Below are 26,046 nucleotides of genomic sequence, written 5' to 3'. Positions count from 1 at the left end.
CACAGACCAGATTCACAGACCAGGTCCACATAGACAGACCAGATCCACATCCACAGACCAGGTCCACAAGATGTTGGTTCAGGTTCAGTGTGAATATCGTTTTCCTGTATTGGTTCTGACCAGGATCTTGGACTGAGCTGAACCAGGATCAGCGAATCTGATCAGAATCCGGTTTGAAAACAAGGAAACAAATCAAAGTGGAGTATGAATGAAGAAAATAAGTGACTCCGACAGGCTGCTGCTGCTGCAGCGCCCCCTGCTGCTGGAACTTGATCAACACAGGGTGGAGCCTCGAGGCTGCTGAACCATGAACACAGAAAATCTTATTGAATCTTTTCAGAACATTTCAGTTTTATAAGAAACTCGATTCTTTAAACTTAGATTATTTTATTTATCCTGAAGATCTAATGGAGGAAAAAACAAAACCCATGAAACCGTCAATCACTTTACAGAATGTTCAATAACGAAGGGAGACAAGGATAAATTATGATTTTATATATATATATATATATATATGATTAAAAAGCTACAATGTTGTAGTTTTATATCAATAATGAAAGAATAAATATAAATAGAGAGTCTTATTTGAACTATTTGTGTGAAGAGTTTTATGTGAGAGACTGAAAACCAGTCGTCTGATGTGGTTCTGTGATGTCGTCTGGTTTCCATTAAGTCTTAAAGTTTAAAGTCTTTACATCAGAGGCCAAACAGGAAGTTGTGGTTCTCTATCGTCTGTCGTAGCTGCAGCCGATTGAGATAAAGAATCAAACAATACGTGAAAATACAAGAGAAACGCTTTATTTGGTCAAAGTCAGGAAACACCCACATGATGAAACACTTAAATCGCTCTTTTCTCCTTCACAATAAAACTTCAGCTTGGGACAAAAATCTGTTACTCAGCATATGTTGGTTTTACTTTTAATAAAATATGGAATAATAAGAGGATTGTTTACTTAAAAAAATATATTTACTGATTTATTGCTTAACTAATGAAAATCAAGATGCATTTGTGTTTGTTTCTTTTATTTAAGTTCTATATATTTAGGTTTTCTTTGTATTTCTAGTTTTTTGTAATATTTTGTATCATTAAATTGTCAAATAACAAACTTCAGTTACATTTATTTGTCATAAAATTTTGAAAACGACATCTTTGGAGCCATCGACTTTATTTTCTTGTCAAAGACATATGCAGAAATGAAAATTAATATATCATAATTAAATATATTGACATAGGCTTGGGGGGGTTAAACAACCTGTTTTCAGACTTTTAATCTTTCATATTTTAAAAGGTTCACTTCCTGTGATCTCTTCCTGGATCGAACTCAACACGTCTCGTCCTCCCTTTGACCTTTGACCTCAGGGCAGGTCGAGGGCGGAGCCGAGCTGCTGCAGGACGTCCACGTTCAGGTAAACTCTGAAGAACGAGAAGACGACGCCCACAGTCGAGAGGCCAATCAGAGCCCAGAGAACCTGAGCGCAGAAGTAGAGTGGAGCCAGACTGAAGGAGACAGGAAGTGAAGACGTGTGTTCAAACAGAATCTGAACTGGAACCTTCCCTCTGTGTGATGGTTCGACTGGTTTGTATTAAGTCATGAACAAATTCAGATTAAACCTCAACCAGAAAGAGGAGGAGTCTCTTACCGTCCCTGAGCCGACTCTGAATAACCACGAAAGTAACGGAGACGTCCGTATAAATACAGCAGCCCGCACACCGAGGACAGACCTACAAGACCCCCCCCACACACAGTGTTACACAGAGGATCAAGTGTGTGTAGTCGCTGACTGTGTCGTGTCAGGTGTTCGATCACCTGGGCTGAAGAAGACTCCGGCCGTCCACAGGACACTGATGAAGATGGGGAAATACTCAGAGCAGTTTGCTCTGAACACAGAAACATCTGCAGTTAGACCTGATCCCTCAGGATGAAAATAATATTATATTATATAATATTCTGATTGATAGGTTGACTGATAAAAATCAGCTGATAAGATGCATTTATGTTTGTTTCTTAATAACATATTTTATCTATGGTTAAAGGGTTTGATAACGACATCGTACCTTGATGTTTGTATTTATATTTATTCTAATTGTCTTGGTCAGTATATATAAATATATATATATATATATATATATTTCTATTCTTGGCTGTAGCGTGTATAACAATTTTTTTTTTTCCACCAAAGATCATTGAAGTATTTATGATTTTTAAATTTGTTCCAACTCTCAGAGAAAGTTTCCTCCTTCTCTCCCTGAGCGTCTGTTCTCTCTGCTGAGTGGATTCCATCTCCTGAGAGATCAACTGACTGAGAGTCACAGACACAACCAGCTGCAGCTGAAGAGTGAAGCTGAAATGAGATCAGTTCCAAACACTCTGAAGTTATTAAAATCCATAGTTTATCTCCAACATTCAACAGGAAACTGTGAAACATGAAGAGTTCTGATCAGATTTCGTTGGATTTGTTACAGCTGCAGCTCTTCTGGGTCAGGAAGCAGAGGATCATGGGTAATATCCAGTGGAAGGCTGCAGGGGGCGCTGTAGCCCAGTAACAGTTACACAGTGCTGCTTTAAATAAATGATCATCTGAATAAAACCAAACAAACTGACTGAGCTCTGAAGGTTCTCTCAAACTCCGGTGGGCCGGTCGTGGCCGGAGGCGTCACCGAGAACTTCCTCCTGACGCTGATCACCTGGAGAGAGAAATAAGCTACACACACACACACACACACACACACACACACACACACACACACACACACACACACACACACACACACACACACACACACTTTTTACTTTATTCAAATTATTATGTAAAATAAACATGTTTTAGTTTGAGCTCAGAACAAAGTTCATTCTGTGTTTATGGAAAATGCAAAGTTGATTCATAAAGTTTACCAGAATTAAAAACCTTATTGAACTTTCAACCGTCTGGTTTTGATGCAGGAGATTTATTACACACTGAGCCTGACATGTATTTTCTATAATAATAAACACTTCATTCATTCATGTTGATAGAATCCAATCAACAGGATCTTTATCTTAAACCTTCAGATGTCATAAATTCAGACTTTTTGATGAAATGAAATATTAAAGAAAACACATCAAAGCAGAACGACGTTTCTTCTCACATTTCCCAGCATGCATCTCTTACCTTGCTCCAGAACAGCCAGCACGGTCACGGCAGCGAGGGACAGCGCCTCCTCCTCCATCTCTGCAGGGAGACGACGAGATGGACGGTCAGGGAACGTTACACTGATCAACTGGGATCAATGTCTTCCAACTGGGATCAATGTCTTCCAACTGGGATCAAAGTGTTCCAACTGGGATCAATGTCTTCCAACTGGGATCAATGTCTTCCTGCTGTTTGGACTATTTTCTGTGTAGTCAGCTGATGATCAAAGTTCAGGCCCTAACTTGGTACCTTCACCTCCTGTTGACCTTTTGCGACCTGTGCCACTGGGTTCGATTCCTCTTTCTGTAGCAGTGAGGACAGACAGCAGACTGTCCTCTGTCTGTCTCGTTTGCTGGTTATCACATTATGTAAAAACCTCCTTTCTAACTTTCTCGTGGATTCACTCTGAGCCACTGACTGTGTCCCTCTCTGCAGAATGAATCATGAAAACCCTGAGACAACGTCTGAGAAACTCAGTATTTATAATCTCGTGATAAAATTCCACGACAGGAGACACAAGTGAGATGAGCGACACAGGACAGTAGGAGAGACAGATCAGAGACAGGTCAGAGACACAGGAGACCGAGGAGAGACACCAACTCACCTGAAACTTCTCTGGACTGAAACACAGCTCGACAAAAACAGGAAGTCATTATACCATCACATCTGAAGGGGGCGGGGCCAAACACACTGACTACCTGTTCACCTGCAGGCTTATTTAAATCTCTTTATATAAAATCTATGGTTTAAACAGTTTTGAGAATAATCTGAAGAATAAACCGATTCTAAACTCCTAGATTATTTAGTGCATAATTGATAAGTTTAATACATGTATATGAAATATTTGTGTGATTAGCTGTGTATATAATAGATGTGTGAAAATGTGTATATTATGCACGTGTATAGATAATAGATGTTTGTATAACAGATGTCTGATTAGATAATAGATAAGTTTGTATATACAGATGTGATTAATAATAGATATTTGTGTGTATGTAAGAGATTTGTGTAATTAGATAAGAGATTAGAAAGTAGATGAGTATGTGTATAGATAATAGATGTTTGTATATAAAAGATGATTAGATAAAAGATATAAATACATATATAGATATTTCCTGCTCCTCTGGCGTTGGATCATTTGAATTTTCCCTCCAGTCGTAAAAACACAGACACAAGACAGACGTGTTTCTAAAGAACTATATTTACATAATACTCTTGTTTTACAGAGAACCATATCAAAAGTATAAAATACTTACAAAAAATCCGCAGCAATATATAAAAATAACATCTATCTTCTCCAGATCATTAGGAAAGGCTTACATACAAAAAATATATTTATAGACATTTACACAACAGTTACACCCAGAAGCCCCGGGAGGCCGAGCCGGGCTGGAAGCTGAAGAACCGGCGGCAGAGTCGTGAAACCAGCGCCAAGCTTTTGTTGAGCAAATATACCGTTACAAATAAAATACACAACATGTCTGCAAAAACAAGATGCATACGTTCGTTGAAAAGTCAAACAGTACAGTAGATAGAACGACCAGTCCACCTTAAACCAGTCCACCTTAACCCAGACCACCTGCTCACCAGTCAACCTTAAACAGAGAGTTCCACGTTTGAGAAGATAAATAACGAGCTGCCGAACAGAACCGATGAGTTTGGATGTAAGGTGGCTAGTTTCCATCATGAGAACCATGAAGACTCAACTTTATCTCAGGTTAGATTCTCTGATCGTCTTCAGAAACAACTTGTGAGCTGAAACGCTGCGTTCAAGTTCTAACTGTGAAAAACGGTTTCATGTCAAAAATTCATGAACAGCTCTGAGAATATTTTTTTTCATTTGTAAAAAACACTTTGAAGAATCTGAGTTGAGCTTCTCAATATAAAAAACTAAATAATACATTTAAATGTAGCTGTCAAATATCACAGATGTAAATTTACCATCGAGAACATAAACCTGGATTTGTGTGTTTGGGAAGATGAGCAGGTTTCCTCCTCAGAGCAATTTCATTTTCATTCATCACAGACTCGAGCAGCAGGAAACTAACAAGTTAATGTGGTTGAGAAAGTTTCCTGTTTGTTTTATGGATATTTTTTAATGAATGTGACAACTGAAGCTTTAGATTCATATTTAAAAGGAGCATGTCACGGCTTTACCTGCTTAACTGTTACTAACTATTATCTATTGACTAATAATCAGTCAACTTAAGGTATTGTTAGAAATTTAAATATCTGCAGCAGATATTTGCTGACAGGGTGAAAAGGTTGTAACTTGTTTACAGATTGTTGAAATATCAAGTCAACTTTTAATTTTAGGACTGAAATAATAAAAAGTAAAACCACAGAATTAAGAGAAAAAAAAAAATGTCTCGTCTCTTGTTTGTTTTTGGAACAAACTCAAATCTGAGAATTTAACCTCAGGATGTGAAAAAGTGAATATTAAACATTCAATGATGGAATGATTCTTTAAAATGAAGCCATGAGATCTTCATTTCATAAAAGAATAAAGCGACTCAGAGCTGGTGGTCTGTAGGTGGCGCTGTGGAGGGGGGGGGGTTTAGCATGAGGTCGTTAGTTCAGTCATCATTAACTCACTTCAGTCTGTGTAACGTTAACACATTTATCTCCACACACCTGACTTCAGTCAAAGGTCAACACAGAGGAAAGATGGAATCCAGGCGACGCTCGAGGGATTCCTAAATCAAGTTTACCGATGACCTCATTTCTCTGGAAGTCTGTGTCACATGTTGAAGAACATGAATTGATTAAAGGTGAAATTGTTTCTAAAAGAAATTAATGTGATGAAAAACTTTTATATCAAAAACTAATCTTCCTCCATTAGATGCTTTTATTTGTTTGAAAACTAAATTTTGTAACTTTTCTATATCACATGTGATAAAGTCAAAGTCACGAGACAGAATTCATCTGATGAACGGCAGCTTGTGGTTCTTCAACCGAGAGTCAGATCAAACATTCACAGAATGAGTCGGAACATGTTTAACGGGTGTTTCCTGTTAACGTGTCATATTTCTGAATGGAACCTGTTTCAGTCCTGAAGTCGTCAGAGTTCTTTTCTGCTTCTGAACTGGTTTGGATGTTTTACTGGTTTGTTTTAAACGTGTCCAGCTGACGAGTGTTTCAGTTTAACTGTCGATGTGGACGAGCTGAAAGATGCTCGACTCCCTCGGGGGGGGGGGGAAACGTCTGGTCAACGGGTCAGTGTTGAAAAAACTAATTTACCAACGACAGTGTGGCGTCCACAGCTCAACCACAGGAAACTGATGAACGCCATCGGCTGGCCACTGGCTGCTTCTCATTGGCCGGGGGGGCTAATGCTATCTCACAGACCTCGTCTGAATCTTTTATCTCAACGATCTGCTGGTCTGATGGTAGCGGCGGCCTCAGCTCAGCAGGGCTCAGGGGCTCCAGGTGCAGGTTCTGCACTAATGGTGGCTGGCGAGCAGCTCATCCAGGTCGGCCATCCACTCCTGAGGGTTCTGACCCTTCAGCAGCGAGTCCACCAGGTCGCTCTCTGCAGCGAAGCTCCCCGACGCCATGTTGTACCCGAACGACACCTGCTGCTGCTGCTGAGTGGCCGTCCTGCTCACCTGGAACCCTTGATTACACTGCAGGCCCTGCCGACCGTTACCCTGCGGCTGTCCGAACGCCACCAGGTCAGGGAGGACGGCCTGGTTCTGATTGGCCTGCTGTTGTTGAGTCTGCTGCTGATTGGCCATGGGCTGGCCCAGGCTCTGAGGGTTAGGTGGCGCCCTCTGTTGGGCTGCAGCCATACTCGCCTGCATCATCTGTTGCCCGGGGTTCAGGCCCCCCATTGGGCGACCTGCAGGGTTAGCACCAAAGGGTGCGGCGCCCGGTGGCATCTTGGGAATGCGAGGCTGCTGCATGTGGAAGGCGTTGGGCGCGTTGCTGAAGGCGTTGGGGGGCAGGCCCGCGTTACCGGAGGGCGGCTGGTTGGCGAGCTGCTGCTGCCAGGCGGCGCTCTGCATGTTTCCTGGCATGGAGCTGGGCAGGGTGGCTCCTATACTGTTCTGCATGGAGCCTGGCATGCGGGCGGCGGCGGCGGCGGCCAGCTGCTGCTGCTTCAGCATGGCGGCGTTGGGCTGCGTCTTCAGGTGCTGCTGTTGGGCCAGAAGGCTCTGCCTGTAGGAGGCGCTCATGGGCCCCAGCGCCTGCCGCTGCAGGGCGGCCTGCTGCGGCGTGTGGCCCGGGTGGTTGGGGTGAAGGTTCATGTTATTGTAGAGGACCTGCTGGACGTCCACGCCAGCCCCGCCCCCTCCGCAGGACGAGAGATTCATGTCAGACTGGCTCGCCGCAGAGGGCGGAGCTACACCGCCTGCGGGCCCACCGCCCTGACCCATATTCATTCCCATCATGCCTTGGTTCTGAGGGAACATACGCTGGGAGCCAGGGGCGGGGCCTCCCATGGAGCCGACGCTGCCCATTGGCTGAGACGAAGCTGGGAAGAGACAAACCGTCAGTTAAGAAACGTTAAACAACTTCCTGTTAATGTGCGCAGTGATGTCATCACTTCCTGAGAAACAAACTGAGTCATTTGAAAAACTTTACTAACCCTAACCCCAAGTGTTTGTTTACATTATGATAAAACATATAAAAATGTATTATGATTGTATGTTTCTCTCATAACGTGAAGCCGTGTGTGTTTTACTTTGTAATTTATTTAACTGATCTTAAAAACATGAAAACAGAAGCACATTTGTGTAAAATTAGAAATCTTCATTTGGGCGGATTTAAAATCATAAAATTAAATATTTGTACTAGTAATTTACTTTGTAAAGACTGTATTATTATTACGATGATGATCATCTGTCAGTCAGAGGCGCCGGCTGCAGCTGTGAACGTATCGTCGACCAGCAGCAGCTCTCAGATCAGTTCGTCACATCAGATCATATTTTACATTCAAATCAGCGGCGAGTTTCATTTACAAACTGACAGAGAAACTTGTGTCCAACAACAACAAGCGTCTGTTAGAGTTTCCTGATCTGAGTGAACTTCAGCATCGAGTCTCATCATTGTGAATTTACCTGGATGGAGAGAACAGAACCAGTTTGTTCTGGGAAACTAGTTTTTATTATAATTAAAATATATAAGAAAATGTCACGTAAAACAATGACGTCACTGTTTAAAGTTCAATTTTAAAGTTGTAGTTAATTTGATAATATTTTTCAAAGAATGCTTAGTGTATTTTATTAAAGAAAATAAAAGCAGATTTTTTTTAAACCAAGATCATTAAATGTGTGATCATTATCTAAAACAAATTTGTATTAATTTTCATTTGCTCTAAATATATTATCCCAATAAAACAATCAAGTACATTTCAGACAACACATGAATGAATTTAAATAACTAGGCAATCATGATCTGAATATTTGGTATCCACTTTATTAGGTCCACCTCGATAACAGTACCGTCCTGTGACGTCCACTGAACCGACTCCTGTTTCATTATATGAAAGTTCTTCTCTTACATGATGATCCTCAGGAGAATCATATTCTGACAATAGAATCTCGGTGATAAACACATTTGAGATTGTGACTAACCCTGATGAGGTTCGTAGGTGGAAGTCAGGTCTGTTGTTATGTGTTAAAGTTTGTTTGTGTTTGTGTTTATACGAGTTGAGTGACTCTGGTCGTACCTGTAAACTGGTTGACTGACTGCTGTGGGAAAGGGTTCTGATTGGCTGGTTGACCCGGCTGGTCCTGGTACTGCGGTGGCGGTCGGGTCAGGCGCCTCTGAAGCTGCTGGTCCTGCTGCCGCTGCTTCTCCTGCACAGATGAGGGTCAGACACTTATTACACTTTTATTCTTAATTGTTTCCGGAACATTTTAAGCTGAATCCACTCAAACGTCCTCGGAGGCACCGTGACCTCATCATGGGATTCTAACTTCCACTCGTCTTGTTAGTTAACAACAGATTCAGATCTTGTGGCCCAGAGCTGTTTCTCGTTCCCACACGGTTCTATGAGATGGTCACGTGATATCATTTGACCAAATGTCAGCGATTGGTCATACGCAGTAAACCCCGCCCCTTCCATCAGGTGCTCAGAGCTTGATAGAGAAAACCTGCGTTAACTTAACGAGTTGATAACCAGCGTCATGTGACCACTCAGGCTGACTGATTATCAGGTTCAGCTGGATAAACAGATTCTGGACATGTTGAACTTCGTAGTTCAGACTCCAGGACTCAGGGGAGGGTGTGATTGGCTCAGTGGACCAGAGGAGAAAGACACGGAGGCATTGAACACACACAGCTGTAACTCACCTGTTCAGCCATGAGCTGCTGTCTCTGCATGTACTGCTGCTGCTGCTTCTGCTGCTCCAGGATCTGCTGCTGATGCTGCTGCTGCTGTTGTTGTTGTTGTTGTTTCAGCACCGCCGCCACCGCCGCCTGGTTGCTCAGGTACGCAACGTTAGCATGGTTACCTGCCATGGCGTTCGCCCCGGGCTGAGCTGCCATGCCGTTGTTTCCCGGCGCAGGGGCCATGGTGTTGGTAGGGCCTGGGCCGTGAGGAGGAGCGGGGTAGTTGTTCTGGTCCTGAGAGAGATGAAGATCTTATGAGTAAAGAAACTGACCAGAGACCAGGTTTCACCACAACACATTGAGTCGAACTTTGATTTGTTACAGATTTAATGTCTTTGCATCACATGTTTATGATCTGCTCACAGATTCAGGTCAGACTCATTTCTACGTTTGCTGGAGACGACTAATTTAATTTGCTTTTCATAAATACAAATTTGTCACTTTTTATTTAAAAAGTTAATAAAAAACCTTTTTAGAAACTCTAGAATTTAAAAACGTTAGAGGGAGGTATTGAAAATCAGCATCTTGATGTTCTGTAAACATTAATTTGACATTTTATTATCTTTAACGATAACTTGACACTATAATTCTTAAGTCATTGTGGCGCCCCCTAGTGCATGGAGTTGGTTTTACAGTCACAAAACGAAAGAACTAGCAAACTGTAAAGAAATGTCAAAGTGAAAATGTTTGGTTGGTTCTACTGGTTCTACTGGTGGATCAGCAGCTCTGACCAGTTTGAACCAGGCAGGCTGTGGCTGTCGTGGGTTGTTGTAGAAGAAGAGTTGTGATAATGAGAGAGAGAAGTGCAGCAGGGACAGAGCATCCTGTCTACTGAGGAAACACACAAGCAGGAGCAGCTATATTTAAATACAGAAAGAGAGAGAGAATATGAAAGGCTGCTTTGTCAACGCCTCCATTCAGCCCCCCCCCCGTGAGCCTTAGCAACCAGCTGCTTGACCAAAGAGCGAGAGAGCGAGAGAGAGACAAACACACACACACACAGGATGTGTAGTGTGGGGCCCCGACCGGTCAGAACAAAAGGCCTCCCTGCTGCAGCCTGACTTCATCTCCTACATCCTCACGACTAAGTTTTCATTTGAAAAATCTTCATCTCTTGACAGATCGAGTTCTAAAGCTGCTGGTCTCGTTTCAGAGTTCTGGTCTGGAGGGAAACGGGGATGTTTGGAAACAAGGCTCAGAATCACTTGCTGATTGGGTCACTTAGGTCTAGGGATGGGCATAATTAATCGACGATCGATTAATTGATCATTAAGAATTTCGTCGATGACATTATTTGTTCATCGAGGAAAACTATTGCATGTTCGCTATGTGTCGGGAGGTTCGAATGTCCGAGCTGCCCTGAACGCAGCACAGCGAGGATGTTGGCAGCCGGGTGCTAGCCTCCGCTCCGCTGCTCGGCTTCATGTCCGCACACGGACTGTCAGTCCACGCGGAGGGGAACCCGGACAGACCCGGGTCTGGGTGAGGGGTTCCGGGAGTGAGGGCGTTACAACAACCGGACTGAGAGGTCGAGAACCGTCAAATCGAGCTAGCTGTCAGCGGCTAGCTGCTGCTCGCTCATTGGGGCTAAAGAGTACAGCAGCGCATATTTTCAAGTATAACCATTGATCTGATCCTTTAACTGCCACAAGAGTTGTTCATCTTGTAATAAAGATTTCAATGAGGAAACGCGCTGTGTTTTTTTTATATTTTCACAGCATTTTTATATATCCTATAATAGTGAATTTTAATTCAAAAATATTAATGATTAATCGAAAATCGATCGTTAATTCTCTCATCGATCGATTAAGACCATTTAATCGAATGCCCATCCCCACTTGGGTCATAAAGTAAATGAACAATCAACCTTCACTAATTGTTCATCATCTGGCAGCCTCAGCTTCCAGAGAAGAACAACAGAGAGAATCAATGACAAGTGTTTGCATGTGTAGGAGACCAGATGTGATTCAATCTGTTTACACAGGCACGTGCATGTCCAGTGTGCACGAGAGGTCACATGACATAAGTTCACAGGTTCATTAGAAAAAACTGATTTCAAACTGAAACGTAGTCACATGATTATAGCCTTAAACTGATCTGGACTAGTTCTGTCGCTTTTCATTCAAAATTCAATTGTTCATCCCTCTGCTGTTTGTCTGATTAATGTGCACATTTAAAATTATTAATATACTCGACACACCGGATCCTTTTTATCAGATTTTAGGATGCAACTATAAGCAAGAGGTGTTTAAAGGCTTAAACACGTTTTTTCCACACTCCATGATCCCACAGGAAGTCGACTCCATGTATTCTGCTTCATGAGCTTCAGACCGTGCTGAGAGGATAAACAACAGAGTCTGGGCGCGCTCTGCAGGACAAACTAACCCTGGCCCTATGATATGATAATACATAACATACATATTTTGGTTAGGATCTAAAATAATGTGCAGGAATCAGTAAAAAGTGGGAGAGAAACTTTTGAACCTAAAATATGAGAAAACCTTCGCTGTGTTCAGACGGATCAGTGTGTGTGTGGGTGTGTGTGTTGTGTGTGTGTGTGTGTGTGTGTGTGTGTGTGTGTGTGTGTGTGTGTGTGTGTGTGTGTGTGTGTGTGTGTGTGTGTGTGTGTGTGTGTGTGTGTGTGTGTGTGTGTGTGTGTGTGTGTGTGTGTGTGTGTGTGTGTGTGTGTGTGTGTCTCTTACCTGTGCATGTGGTATATGTTGGCGAAAGTTCATGCTGTTCTTCTGTTTGATCTGTTGTTGTTGTCTGAGCAGCGTCAGCAGGGCCGCCTTGTTTTGGCTCTGGGTGTTGGGTGGCCGGGGGGGCCCAGGCCCAGGCCCCGCCTCAAAGTGTGACAGGGGTTTGGTGTTGTTGTAGTTCAGCATGGCGGCCTGGGCCTGAGGTCCAGGGGCCTGAGGGTGACCAAGAGGAGGCCCTGAGGTCGGGTGACCCAGCATGTTAGGGTGCCCGCCGTGGCCGGGCATGTAGCCGCCAGGGCCCACCTTGGGGGGGCCTTTGTTGGGCTGACCGGGCATCAGCAGCTGCTTCTGGGCATTTGGGTTAAAGTCCTGTGGGTACAAGGAGGGACTCGTGGGTTTGTCCATAACAAACGCTCCCCCTATTGGGCTCTGAGAAGTGTTGGCCATCTGGGGCCAAGGTGGGGGGTGGGCACGGGGCCCCTGGTTGTGGAACTTGGCCCCCGGCTGTGGTTGTTTGTGCTGCATCTGGCCATGGAGGTGCTGCGCCCTCTGCTGCTGGGCTGCCAACTGCTGGAGCTGCTGAGCAGGGGACAGATCTTTAGGCACCTGGGGCCCCGGAGGGAGAAGGTGGTTGGGGGGAGGCTGAAGCTGCCTGGGGTTGGGAGCGGGCTGGGACGGAGGCAGAGCCGGAGAGGAGGCAGAGGACGAGGCGATGGGGGAGCTGGTGGGGTGAGGAGGCGGCCCAGAGGAGGTGGACCTTACATGGGGGGAGCCGGTGCGAGAGTCCTGCTCGAAAACTGCAGAGGCCGGAGAGAACTCTGTCTTCACACTCACCAGATCTGGAGGAAGTAGTCCCTGGGACGGCTGGCCCCCCACACCACCTCCTGCACCTCCCCCCACCGACCCACCCCCACCCGGAGTGGGCGCCAGCTCTAGAGGGTCCTTGCGGTCCTCAAAGCCGTCGTTGAGAATGTCTTGAATGTCCTCATATGCCACGGCACAGTTCAGCTCCTCCATCAGCTCTGTCCACTCCTGCTCATTTAGGTTGAGGTCAGGGAACAGGCTGTTGTTGCCTCCTCCTGATGGAGGCATGATGGGCAGCATGTCATCGGGCTCCTGCTTCATCTCCTTCCTAAGGAAGTCCAAACCTGGCTCGCCACCGCTGTCTGTCGACTCCCCCGCAGGCCCATGGTTCCCGTTAGAGGTCAGAGAGTCACTGATCCCCAGCTTGGAGTCGAGCGGGGAGCCGTTGGTTGTGCCGTTGTCCAGACAGGCCTTCTTGTTGGGGGGGAACCCGTCACCGAAGCCGTTGACTTGGTCTCTGCCCAACGGAGAACCAGCGCTCTCCAGCTTCCTCTTTACCGTCTCCTGCAGCTGGAGGAACAAACAGAACCAAGGAACTTTTAATTAATCACATCAGCATAAACAAACACAAGTTCAACAACAAAGTGAATCACTCAAAGTTTCAGGACAAGCAAATGTCTAAAAACATGAATTATAAAACCAAGTCACCTACAAATATGCTAATAAGTTCATTAATGGTTTTGATTCAGACGCTAAAAAATGTCTTTGTCATCCAGCAGAGAGATTTTCTTATGTATAAACACTTTAAACATGAAGTTACAAACTGGTTCTTCTCGTGTAGTGAGTCCTTCTGTTGTGTTGTTGTGTTCAGTTTCATCAGCATGTGTGTTTGTCTCCTGGGAGAGGATCCTCACATGGGACTGAGCTTCATTCACTGATCACTAAGTTTCTATTTGACTATTGTTGAGTTAACAGAGGAAGTTGATCCTTGTGAACATCTGTGAGACAAACTGGGATTTATGAATATTGCACAAATAAAAAGTGATTGACTGAAGTTGTTCAGTGAAAACAAACATTTGAGTATAAATGCTTTTTCTTCAAAAAAAATATTTTTATTTCCTGATTGTTTACTTCAAGAATTAAATCCAGTTGTAGTTAAGCATCTTGATTTAGACTCGTATTATGCAATGAGGTTATTTGGGGAACCAATCAGCTGTTGAATTATGACAAATCTTCTATTCTAGTGCCCGCAGAGGTGGTTTATGAGCAGCAGGGGGCGCTGCAGCTGAATTGACAGAGTTATGGAGTGGCAGTTGTTGGTAAAAAAAGCTGCAGCCTTTAATAGAATCAGCTGCAGGCCGGCTTACATAACGCAGATAACAAAGAGCTTCCTCAGAGCAGTCAGCAGATCAGATGTGCCCTCTCTGTAGGCAGCTCGACCAGCACATCTGATGGGAACCAGCTTCCTGCTGCCCGACCCAAACAGCATCAGCTGATCCTCACACGGTCGCTGAGTCAACACCAGACACTCATCACCTGAAAGCTGCACTAACAAGCAACAGGTAATTACAGGCAAAACCAGGCGTGATTATAGAAACACTCATGTGACACATCTAATCCCTCCCCAAAAAGATGGGATTTAGTTATAATAGGGTTTATGGTTATGCTTTTAAATGCAGAAACCAGCAAAGGAAATAAAGAGTGTTATCTCTGGTTTCACTTCAATGAGTCAAACTACACTGTTCTTGAGGAAACCATGTATTTGGAAATCTCACCCCCTCAAAATAGACTTTCATTTCCAAACTTACTGTTGCAAGTTTTTTTTCCTTCTAAAAATACACTGGAACAAATCTTTAAAGATAATTTTATCAAACGAGAGCACTCTCTCCCTCTTTTCCCCCAAAAGCTAAATTCCCTGAACCAACAGACCCTTCAGTGTCAATTATATTCCCTCGAGAAAATTCATCTGCGGCTACCATGAAAATCCAAGTTTGTAAATATAATTTCTCGTCTTTGTGCCGGTGGTGTGGATTTATCACTGACGGTTATTTTACCGTTTATTTATTAATGAAAACAGAAGAAAGGAGATTTTACTAAAGTTGCTGTTTGTGAAAAAACCTGAAACAGAACTGGGACAAAGTTGTAAAATCCAAGTAAGAAACTAACTTCCTGCTGCTGTGAAGGGTTGTTTGTGTAAGAGTGAGGCCACTGATCATTACACTGACCATTACGTCCAGACAGGAATATTTAACAAGAACAACGTCTACTCCTCAGAGATACAACGTTAGAGAAACTTTCAAAGTGGCGTCACAGAGCGGACACAGGTGATGATGTCGTCCAACAAATATGTAGAGAATTTCCTGATCAGCCCAACTGGTGCCAAACGGCAGCATCAACACATTTGGTCAGACGGGTCTGTCAGTAGCGTGGCCACTCAGTCGTTCTTACTCTTTGTTGTTCACAGCAGAGTTCAGTGAAACTCTGGATTAGTCAGCAGCGTGTGGGTGGAGAGTTGAACTGAGAGTGTGACGTCAGGGCGGCCTCGTGTTCAAGGAAAAATCCTTTCACTCAGTTTCTGCTGGTTACTGACAGAATCCTTCATTTCTAAAATCGAATTTACATCACTGGGGTATACCCTGAACCTTTAGGGTTCAAGTTAATGAATATATATATTGCTGAGGAAGCGTGTTACTAATGCCATGCTCCTGTTTACTATGATCTTTAGATTTCAGTTCCTGCCTCTGAGGTTTGGTGTTTGTTGACTGTCGTCGTGGTTCAGGTGAGTCGGACCCGTTTCTTCTGAGGTGAGTGAAGTGAACTCTGGTCCAGCTCAGAGGGAAACAGCTCATCAGCTCATAGCTGCAGTAACACAACACGTTGTTGTTCCAGCTGCTGGAGCCACAGAGTGACCACAATGTGCATCACTGGCTGAGCAACAACTGAGCTTTGTGTTAAAAAACGATTCAGTCATAACTGTCAGGGAGCTGATGGGGCCGAGTGCAGTGTGATGTAAATATGAAGGGATTCATCTCTCAATCCACTGGTTGAACCAAGGAAATTAATCAGCAATAATTATTAAGGTTAAAGTTTTATTCAATATTAGATTGAACCTTTAAGTGTTTTTACCTGGTACCACGTTCATAAATGTGAATCTTCTGTTACTCAACATGTTTATCACAGGTTCCACCACACAGCTGCTCCTCTCACCACCAATCAGGGAGAGGGAGACAGAGACAGACAGAGAGACAAGAGACAGACAGAGAGGGAGAGAGAGAGAGAGAGAGAGAGGGACAGAGAGAGGGAGAGACAGAGAGAGAGAGAGGGGGGGGGGGGGGGGGGGCTGTGTGTTTTCCCTGAAGGAATCGTGACTCAAACCTGAAATACTGGTCTGGCCCCTCCCACGGGTTGCCATGGTTACAGACCTTGACATGGGGAGGGGCATGGGGGACAACAAACGATCTACAGCCATCTGTGGGGGGGGGGGGGGGGGGGGGGCACTGGACTTTAGTTGGTGAACCGATTCTGCAACTACTGACAGAACTACTGGAGAAGAAAACTGCACTTTCTGGATTGTTCTGGGTTTGTTGCCTCACGGTTGTTGCACTTATTGTGAGTCGCTTTAGATAAAAGCATCGGCTAAATGACACGTACATGGTCACATGACCTCTGCAGCAGAGGTAGCATGTCACCTCCTGTCGGCTGCTCCACCCCCTACCTGAACAATGATCTGAAGAGGAGTCTCCACCAGTTGAACCATAGCAAAGGTGAAGTTTTAAAACTGAAACACATCAGAGTGGACGGCGCCAAATTATTAATTCTGTTTCCAGTAGAAACTTCTTTGAGGCTTAATTCATCCTGTGTTAGTTTATATAACAGTACAGTTGTCTCAATAACAGACGTTTCATCTTCTTGTCCACTGATTCAAACAAGAGAAACTCAGGAGACACCGACTGTCTCACTCTGCATATTTAACATTTCAGTCTCTCAGTCAAATCAATGAACACGTCTGAATTTCTTCACAGTGACTCATCCTGACATTTCTGGCTCTGGCTTTACCACAAAAATCCAAAATATCTTGTGTGTTAATGTCGGCTTATCGTCGTCTGACTAAACACTTTCCTCACATCTGCCTCGCTCTGGAATTCTATCTGTGCATAACTAACATTTTTAAACATCTCATTTTGCTAACTTTTACAGATCCTTCCTTATGTCTGCTCCTCTATGAACCTCGACACACTGGAGGCAGTGACTCGACAACAGGCAGGCTTTTACAGAGGTGGGTCACTTTTTGATATAGAAATATACACAGGTAAAATTTGAAATACTGGTATTATATTAACCATGAGATCAGCTCTTAAAAAGGATGCGGTCCTGAAGTTTTTGAAATTATACATTGATATTGTGCAGTTACAGAAATAATTGAACTTTGACTCCAATAATCAGTCAAACGACACAACAGGAGAACTTTACTCTCCTGCTTGTTTGGGTCATTTGTCAGATTTCAGCCTCAAACGAAGGTTTCTCTGCTTCTCTCGGTCGTATTGTTAATAACTCAGTATTTGGTTATTTTGACCTTTGACCAAACTTAACAGACGCCACATGTTTAGCTCCGATATTATGACACTCCAACTAACAATCAATAAGAAATAATAATGGATAAATGAATCTAAATAATGAAAATTACCATTTGTTCCTTCAGTGACCCGTTTAAACATTATACATCTAGAACGCGAGTACAGCTTAAATCAGACACCTGTGCAAAATACTGCAAATAAAATACTCTGACGAGACGGAGGTCAAAATTTCGGTGTGATCCAACAAGTCAGTTTGTGTTAGAGAGACGACTGGGAATCAAGGATCATGTGACCAGAGAGCACTGCTACAGCAACACTACTTCCTCTGTCAGTTACACACACACACACACACACAACAGTGGTTTCACCTGAGCTGAGATCTGTCACGTGTCATGGGATGAGCTCTGATTGGCTCTGATTCACAAACACACAGATCGTCTAACTCGTCCAGATGTCCGTCCACACGTCCCATGACAGAGGACAGACTCTTAACATGATGACACGACGGCTGCTTTAAATCCAAACAACCAATCAGAATATGGGCTGAAATAATACAGGTGCTATTTGTAAGTGAAGGTTTTGCTCTAGAGGAAAACAGCAGCACAGCTGATCTGTGATTTGATTCTGTTTCATCAGACAAAGAAAGAAACTGAACTCATGTGTAGATGTGACGTTCAGGTGGAATTGGAACATTCAGGATGATTGACCCGACGTCCTCTCGACTGAAGAAACCCAGTCAGGTAGAAGTGGCAAGATTTCTTTCACTTATTGAGGAGCACATTAATAGAAAGTGCAATAAGCCGTGGGACAAAACAAGTCTATATATAAATATTATATATTATCTATACAGGACTGTTGAGTTGTTGCATGGTGTCATCAGGGTTTGTAGGTTCTTAGTATTAACCAAATATTTGTTCATATTTTTAGTTTAGTAATATATAATTAAATAAAAAAACCATATAATGTGGTGAGCTCTAATTTTGTCTATATCAGCTCATAAACAGTAAAATATCATGTGCTTTATAGTTAGATTTTAAGACGACTGTCGAGGAATATATCAGAACCTGTCGAAATAATCTAATGACTGTTTCAGACATTTCTTACTTTGGTACTGTAACCCTCATAATCCATACATTTTTAAGACAAGTCAATTTGTATTTAAAATATGTTAAGACCTAAAGATAATCGGTTTTGAGATTGTAAAATGTCTCAAGAACCTGTGGAATTAAACTTGTATTAACCATGACCAGCCAGCCATCTATCAAAACTCCAAGATATTAAGTATTTAGGAGACATGTCTAAGAATGATGAAGATGAACTACTGAGTTTTTTGCCCACGTTGAAGATACAAATCTGAGAATAGTCGCAACTTTTCTTGAGCAAAGTCATGAAAGTCAAAGTATTAAGTTGTTATTGTCGTGTATGTCATGTTAGAGGATGAGTCTGTCTGCTGTGTGAAAACATGGAGCATCTTATTAAGTTCTACTTTAGTTTCAGTTTCACAAATAACTAATTCCTTGATGGTTTGTTTCCTCAGTATCAGGACGTTGAACCGATTGTGTAAGCCAGTGAGTCTAGAGTGAAGAATCACACAGACTCTGAGGAAACTGTCTCTTTAGAAGAGGAAATGTTTGCTGGTGGTATACTGAGATTATCTTTGGTCACATCTGTATGATTAGGTGTCACAGAGAGATTTGTTTAAACTCTATTGAGTCTTTATTCTCATAATATAACTGTATTGAAACACTCAGATGTAATTTTCATGGTCCATATATACAAATCTCAATTTTCTTCTAGGACTTTTATTCTTTTATTTCATTCCTAATCTCAAAAGGTTATAATATTTTTTCTCAAAATGACCTGATGCTCAGTAATGTTTGTGTATTAATCACTTTCCTGCAGAATGACTGAAGAATGTTTCAGTCATTCTGCACTTGGTTAGTAAGGGTTGCCACATAAACACCATTGTAATCATATAGTAATGATAGCATGTGTTTTGAGATCATATAGAGATGATAGCGTGTGATTAGTGATCATCGCGTGATGATAGCATGTGATTTGAGATCATATAGTGATAATAGCATGTTGTTTGAGATCATATCGTGATGTTAGCATGTGTTTTGTGGTAATATCGTGATGATAGCATGTTGTTTGAGATCATAGAGTGATGATAGCATGTGATTTGTGCCTGCAACTGTCAGTGTGATGCTTTATTCCTTGAGTATCTGACCTCCAGCCTGAGCACCTCCTGTGTCCGCTGTTCACTCACCGCCATCAGGGTGCTGTTCCGGCTCTGCTCAGCCGCCGTCCCTCCGCTCTCCGCGAGCTCCGCGCTGCCTCCTCCTCCTCCTCCGCCGCCGCCCGGCGCCCTCTGGCCGGCCTGGTCCCCGCTGGGCTGGGCCTGCCGGTGCTTGTTGGACCTCTTGGCCTTGGCCTGCAGGCAGCGCTGGTGCAGGGCGAAGGTCTGCTGTCTGTCCAGCTCCAGCCGCTCCAGCGTCGCGTTCTCGTAGCGGCTCTCGCAGCTGTTGTGATGCTGCCGGAAGAGCTCGATCCTCCGGCGGAGCCTCTCCATCACCGCGCTGTGTCGCGGTGTAACAAAATCCGCCATCATCAATACAGACTTGTAGTAAACTCCGGCTCAGGTTTCGTCCATAAAAAGCTGAAATTGGCTCTTTTCACCGTGGGCGTCTACACCCCCCCTCACCCTCTACAAAGACTCCTGTGCTGGCTCCATGGAGGCGACCTTTGTCTTGCTAATGGCTTCGTTCACAGCGGCACTCACTGCCGGGGAGGGAAACGAAGGTTTTTGGGTGCAACACCATTCAGCCTCCTGGTTAATCTCAGTTAAAGCCAATGAAAACTACGGAGCTCGTCAGGGCAGCGGCTCGTTAAAGTGTCTGTGACCCAGAGCTGCTGGAGTCCTGCTGCGGACTTTGCCCCCGAACCTAGCCCGCACCTTCCCGTGGTCATCCCCGAGCTACGAGCCCCACTTTAAATCATCCGCATCTAACTGTGCAGAAGCGAAGCGGCGTCGCCACCGACCTAGGTCCCGTCGGGCTCACTTCACTGAGCACATTCCTCCACACAAATCAAAGTTGAAGCGTCGAAAATTCCTTTAAAACGACGGGCTGCCGCTTCTACCTGCTGGTTCCGGAGCTAGCGGAGATTAGCTGCTGCTCTGCCCGCAGGTAGTGGTCGGTGGACGGCTTCGGTCTGTGGAAGCATCGCTGCGGCTCTACAACTTGTCTCAAACTTTATTAACTCGAGTATTTAGCTCGGCTGTGGTTAGCCAGCAGCAGCTAACATGCTAACACTCACTAAGTTGGCAGCGAGTCGTTCGGTAGCGAACCCATCCCGTCCCCTCCGGTTGTGAGGTCTAACCCGCGGTCCCACCCGAGTAGCACCTGCGTCCACACAGTGAAACGTAGTAATGTTTGAAATCCACTTACTGTGAAAGCGAAGCTGCGCTTCTTCCTACAGCATCTGTCTAACAGCTGATCCTCCGCCTCCGTGTAGCCGCTAGCTGCTAGCGCTGTGTTCGGGCGAACGGTAGCTCGACGAGCATCAAACATTTAAATGAAGCACCATTCTCTGATCGCGTTTGTCCCGAGGTGACGGATAAGCCTCCCCGGGGCCGAGGCGGGCAGTGCGCGGCAGCGAGGCGGTGGCTCCCCGGTCAGGAGCAGCTAAGACGCGGCTAACTGTCCCTCTGCGCTGCTTCTATTGTTTTCCAGCGGACCTGCAGCTCCACGCCGCCATCTTGGAAACTTTCTTTTTTTTTTCACCAGAGAGAGGAGGAATGTTCCTGAACCCGCCCCACGATGACTGACAGCACGGACAGCCAACAGGGAGCGGCCGCAGCGTTGACCGACAAACAGTAGACCAATCAGGACAGAGAACCCGCCTTGACGTCATAAAGTAGCCCCGTTTATATTTTTCCTTTAAAAATGAGAGTACGGATTTATTTTTGTACAAAGTGATGACGTCATATTAAAGGTTAATTTACAATATCATTAGGCTTTACAAGGAACATCAATATGAATTTAGTTACATCATGTTTTCAATGACAACAATAACAACTTTATTTGGTTTCAGCCTGTATTTGTCATTTTTCATTTTTCTGATGGGTAACTTTTACCGAAGTCACTTTCAGGTAAGATATCTGTACTTTTCCTCAAGTATGGCTTCCTAGTACTTAATACACCACTGCTTCAGAGTGATGGACGCATTGTGTGTCCATCACTCTGAACTTTTTGTTGTATATCAACAAATTCATCAAACTCCTCCTTGGAGTGAGTCCAAATCCCCCAAATGTCATCTAAATATCTGAAACAATGGAGTGGCTTTTGGGGCTTTTTCTTTCCAATATGCCATGAAAGCATTGGCACAGGCGGGTGCCAATTTTTTGCCCGTCGCTGTACGTTTGATTTGTAAATTAATTTGACCATTAAACTCAAAATCATTATTGGTTAGATTGATTTCCAATAAATGTAATAGCGCCTGATCCGGCCTTCTGATGTTAAGATATTTTTTCATTATATGTTTCACAACATTTTACACAAACATTAAAGAATTAATATATATATATTGTGTTGTGGATTAGTAAACATACTTTGTTTGTCGTGGTTTACAATGTTGTTTGGTAGTTGTTTTGTTAGTTAGTTCAAAGTAGTTGCTTCTTTGTGTTTTGCAGTCATCGTCGACTGTTTATTTACATCGCTCTGCTGCTCCTCAGAGACGTTTTCTGGAGCACAAATTTGTCCCTGATCTTCCTCCACAGCTTCGTACACTCGTCGACCTGCAACCCGACGTTAGCCAAGATCTCCTTCCAGGAATTGCAGGCCATCTGCGCGTCCTTGTATTCCGTCAATGACGGGTTATACAAGTGGTCATACGTTCCGAGCTCTACTGCCAAACGTTCTTCTATTTGGTCCATATTCATCTTCTAAATCTTTCGTGGTTTCTGCTGGTATTATGCAACATGAAACCGGAAATGTGACTGCGGACAGGATGCAGTTAGCAGACCAATCACAGCCTTGCGGCTGCATGACGCTTGCTAACCTTTGTCGTATAGTTACACAAATTGGGAGACGCAAGCAAGCACACAAGGGCACATGCAGAAGCATGTGCCGGCCTTAACCCTCAAGACAGAAATATCCCAACTATTCCTATCACTCTTTTTTTATAACAGCATTACAATGAATGAATTACTAAATGGGCTCGTTACTTTTGTCTTACTTGGACGACTGCAGAGGGCAGCAGACGAAGGCAGTTTATGATCTAACATCATTTCTGTTGCCTTCCACACAAAAAATATCCACATGTTTAACTGTTATATAGTCTCGGTCTGCACAATGCTTTTAACAACAGTTTAAAAAAAACTCGGTGACTCTCTGTAACACCACCAACACAGCTTGTCTGATGTCCTCCCCCAGTACTGACATGTCAGTATATATCTGGGAGGGAGTGGTGACATATAATCACTGATGTGCCGTTCTAATAAATGCATCTTAATCTTAATTAATGGACAATAATCAAGAAGATCTTCTTGATTAAGACACATTTGACCCCTGGACCTCTGTTAGACTGTGAAAACCCGAACCAGCCAGTTCCACAGCCCCCCCCCCCCCCCCCCCCCACCACCATAAGGTAGACAAGATGAACGCCGAATGTCTCTTTGCTCAAAACACGACTTAGCTACAATTATGGGAAACTGCCCAATCCCATTTCACCCAGCTAGCGTTAGAATGCTAGCTTTAGCGCGTTAGAGTTAGCATGCTAGCTTTAGCCCGATTTGAATGAGCTTAACCACTCCTCTCATAACGAAGCATCCTGGTAGGGGTGCATGCTAGCTTTTCCATTTCAATGTCATTGATTCACTTCAAGTCATTCACTTTGGTAACTTGACTCTTTAGTAACTACAAACAATAGCATTGGTTTGATTCAGATCTCAACAAATCTCATATAAATGTTGTAGGTAATTAACATTCCACTTCAGTATTAGGTGCTGGCTGCTCCTCTGCTCCTCTTTCAAACACAATCCATATCAACAGTGTTGAACTGTAAACTGCACCATCTGCACTGACAATACAACTTGTCTTTGATTTTACAATGTGTGATACTGAAAAATCAAATCAAATCAAAGTTTATTCTCACATGCACCAATGACAGCGTCACCGGAGCAGTGAAATTCTTATGACATGGCAGGCAAACATCTACGCAGTAGGCGACTTTACAAAATGACGAAAAATAACATACTATGTAACATAACATATAACATAACATTGTAACTTATAACATATAACACAGCCAAGTGAATATTAAATTACATATAACATAGTCACATTAAAGTCAAAGTTAAATGAAGCTGCATTTTACAGGGTTAAGGAGTGGGGAATATTAAATAAAATAATATGAATATATAAATGCTGTCAGCTATGGTGATTACCTGTGGCCCATGATGCATTGTGATATACAGATAAACTTCGTAAAATGACAGAACAAGAAGTTACTGTAAAATGTTACTGTAGAAACTACAGTGATTTGTTACAGTGCAGCAATCTGCATATTACCATCATATAACGCTCATCTGTTTTTCCTATTAATTATCCAATTAACAAATAACAATCAGTTGGCACCTCGAGTCCTCATTTATCTCTGACCTCAGGTCTGTGTCTCAGTCGTGCAAGTTGGATCATATCTTTCTGTATTCAGAGATGGGCTGTATTTCTATTACTTGTATTTGAAATACGTATTTCAATAACTGTAGTAATTTGATAGGGCCGCTAAATAATATAACGTAATTTGTAACAAAATACTTTAGAGTAATTTTGTATTTAAAATGCTCAAAATACTTTCTCCAAAAACCAAAAACCAGTTCACGAGTTCAGTCTTCAGATCTTCAAGTTCAGCGGATTGTCTGTTGTGACAGATGTCCACTAGCTTGATGGGTAATTTATGTCTGGGTCTAGCTACATAGCCTATTGAATATACATGGTGATGGTTATAATATCAAGCTAGCGATCGATGCTAACATGCTAATGACGCTAGCATGCTGTCTAGCCACTGTTTAGCAAGTTAACTTATCAGTCGAGTAGCTAGCTATAGGAAGAGGAGATTTTGAATCCTGCACTGTATTACAAGTTCTGCTATATGTTCTCAATGTGAATGTCATGATGCCATATCAACTACGGGCAGATAATATAGTTCACAGGTAGCCAGGCTATTACAGTAGATGGCCACTTGTTAAAAAATAACAAAAAAAACATTAAATATCCAATTAATTTGATTTGAAAGGCATATTATGAAAGTATTCTTAGTTTTATTATTTCATACATTGTACAGTTGGCCAGGTGGACAACATGTCTCAGCAAGATGATGTTCAAGAAGGACCATCAACCAGCCCAGATGGAACCAGGCCTGTGTCCTGATGAGAAGTTCTTCAGTCTCTCAAACACCAGATGGGAAGGTCCAGGCGGAGTGTGAACTCTGCACCAATCAGGAAGCAGATATATCTGGAACTCATCTGGATCAAATTTCAAAACTCACCTGAAGAGACTTCACCCTGACAGTGTGGATGATTTTGAAGAGCACGAGACAGAGTGTAGGCCTAAGTGTCATGGTAAAAAGAACCCCCCCCCCCCCCCCCTTTGATTCATGGATTAAATCTGACAGTGATATCCAGACACTGTGAAGGAAAATAGAAGCAGATTTCAATGCAAATGTAATCTGAAAGAGAAACTGAAGACATGTTGCACCACTGCTGACATCTGGTCCACTACTTAGACCAGCTTCATGGGCGTCACAGCTCACAAGCCAGATTCAACTGAACCTGGATCAGTCATTCTCACATGCAGACATTTCCCAAGTCCACACAACTACAACCGCATTATTGAGGTATTGGAGGAAATCCACTCAGAATTTGGCCTGTCATTGAAAACATCATCGCAGCAGTGACTGGAGTTCAACACATCTGAAGACAGGATGATGACACAGAAGAGGATGGTCTATCCTTTGTAACCATCACTGCTTCAGAAGAAGAAGTGTCTGAAGGTGCAATCATCCTACCAGCTCATGTGAGATGCACCACTGATGGGAAGCAGGCGATGAAGGACTCTCCCGTCTGAACCACAGAGCCGTGGGAAAGTGCTCAGCTTTGTGGAATGCATCAAAAAGACCTAAGACAGCAGAGCTGCTGTCAGAAGGGACAAGAGAACAGTTGAGAACACACCAAGCCCAACACGTTCTCTGTGGGACAGTTTGAGTCAGCTGACCACTTTAAGAGACAAACTACCTGAAGTGATGTTAAACTTCAGCTCCCTCCAGTAAAAGAGGTGGAGCTTGACTTCCTGGCAGAGTACTGCAAAATCCAGAGACCTATGCAGTAGCCATAGATCGGCTACAGGGTCAGATGTCCTGCTGCCATGGTGAACTTATCCCTACCATTTTCACTGGTCATC

At 43.5% G+C, this 26,046-nt stretch overlaps 2 protein-coding genes and 1 long non-coding RNA gene across 5 annotated transcripts; 1 reads left to right on the top strand and 2 right to left on the bottom strand.

Moving 5' to 3' along the window:
- Positions 1-795: 795 nt before the first annotated feature.
- On the bottom strand, positions 796-3,211 carry ltc4s (leukotriene C4 synthase). Its single transcript, XM_062393919.1, has 5 exons — positions 3,151-3,211; positions 2,604-2,703; positions 1,809-1,879; positions 1,642-1,723; positions 796-1,498 (listed from the first exon to the last, which is right to left on the bottom strand). Exons 1-5 carry the CDS (start codon positions 3,206-3,208, stop codon positions 1,357-1,359), a joined length of 453 nt encoding a protein of 150 aa, XP_062249903.1. The 5' UTR covers positions 3,209-3,211; the 3' UTR covers positions 796-1,356.
- A 1,143-nt stretch (positions 3,212-4,354) lies between these two features.
- Positions 4,355-21,427, bottom strand: maml1 (mastermind-like transcriptional coactivator 1). Of its 2 annotated transcripts, XM_062393688.1 has the most exons (6): positions 21,037-21,427; positions 19,857-20,166; positions 12,213-13,583; positions 9,472-9,744; positions 8,846-8,975; positions 4,355-7,648 (listed from the first exon to the last, which is right to left on the bottom strand). In XM_062393688.1, the coding sequence occupies exons 2-6, from the start codon at positions 20,157-20,159 to the stop codon at positions 6,615-6,617; spliced, it is 3,111 nt and encodes a 1,036-aa protein (XP_062249672.1). In that variant the 5' UTR covers positions 20,160-20,166; positions 21,037-21,427; the 3' UTR covers positions 4,355-6,614. The 2 variants fall into 2 exon arrangements, with proteins under 2 accessions (XP_062249672.1, XP_062249671.1); XM_062393687.1 differs by having other exon boundaries at positions 19,857-21,427.
- LOC133958741 (uncharacterized) lies at positions 16,562-21,652 on the top strand. 2 transcript variants are annotated; one of them, XR_009921721.1, is made up of 4 exons: positions 16,562-16,777; positions 17,211-17,289; positions 18,224-18,327; positions 21,376-21,652. It is a non-coding gene; the product is annotated as an uncharacterized LOC133958741 (long non-coding RNA). The 2 variants fall into 2 exon arrangements; XR_009921720.1 differs by having other exon boundaries at positions 16,562-17,289.
- Positions 21,653-26,046: the final 4,394 nt, after the last annotated feature.

Source organism: Platichthys flesus, chromosome 8, assembly GCF_949316205.1.
Source record: "Platichthys flesus chromosome 8, fPlaFle2.1, whole genome shotgun sequence".
Lineage (NCBI taxonomy): Eukaryota > Metazoa > Chordata > Actinopteri > Pleuronectiformes > Pleuronectidae > Platichthys > Platichthys flesus.
This window is presented reverse-complemented; position numbering and strand designations above follow the sequence as displayed.

Bases quoted from the DNA above. Each gene is read 5' to 3' on its own strand.
- ltc4s (XM_062393919.1), bottom strand. From the start codon at position 3,208: ATGGAGGAGGAGGCGCTGTCCCTCGCTGCCGTGACCGTGCTGGCTGTT. The intron at 1,880-2,603 runs GTCAGTTTGTTT...TTCTGTGTTCAG, and splicing joins GAGAGAACCTTCAGAGCTCA to AGCAAACTGCTCTGAGTATT. The intron at 1,499-1,641 runs GTAAGAGACTCC...TGTCTCCTTCAG, and splicing joins TCAGAGTCGGCTCAGGGACG to TCTGGCTCCACTCTACTTCT.
- maml1 (XM_062393687.1), bottom strand. From the start codon at position 20,198: ATGATGGCGGATTTTGTTACACCGCGACACAGCGCGGTGATGGAGAGG. The intron at 13,584-19,856 runs GTGAGTGAACAG...TTGTTCCTCCAG, and splicing joins GGAACAGCACCCTGATGGCG to CTGCAGGAGACGGTAAAGAG. The intron at 7,649-8,845 runs GTACGACCAGAG...GTCTCTTCCCAG, and splicing joins GTCAGTCAACCAGTTTACAG to CTTCGTCTCAGCCAATGGGC.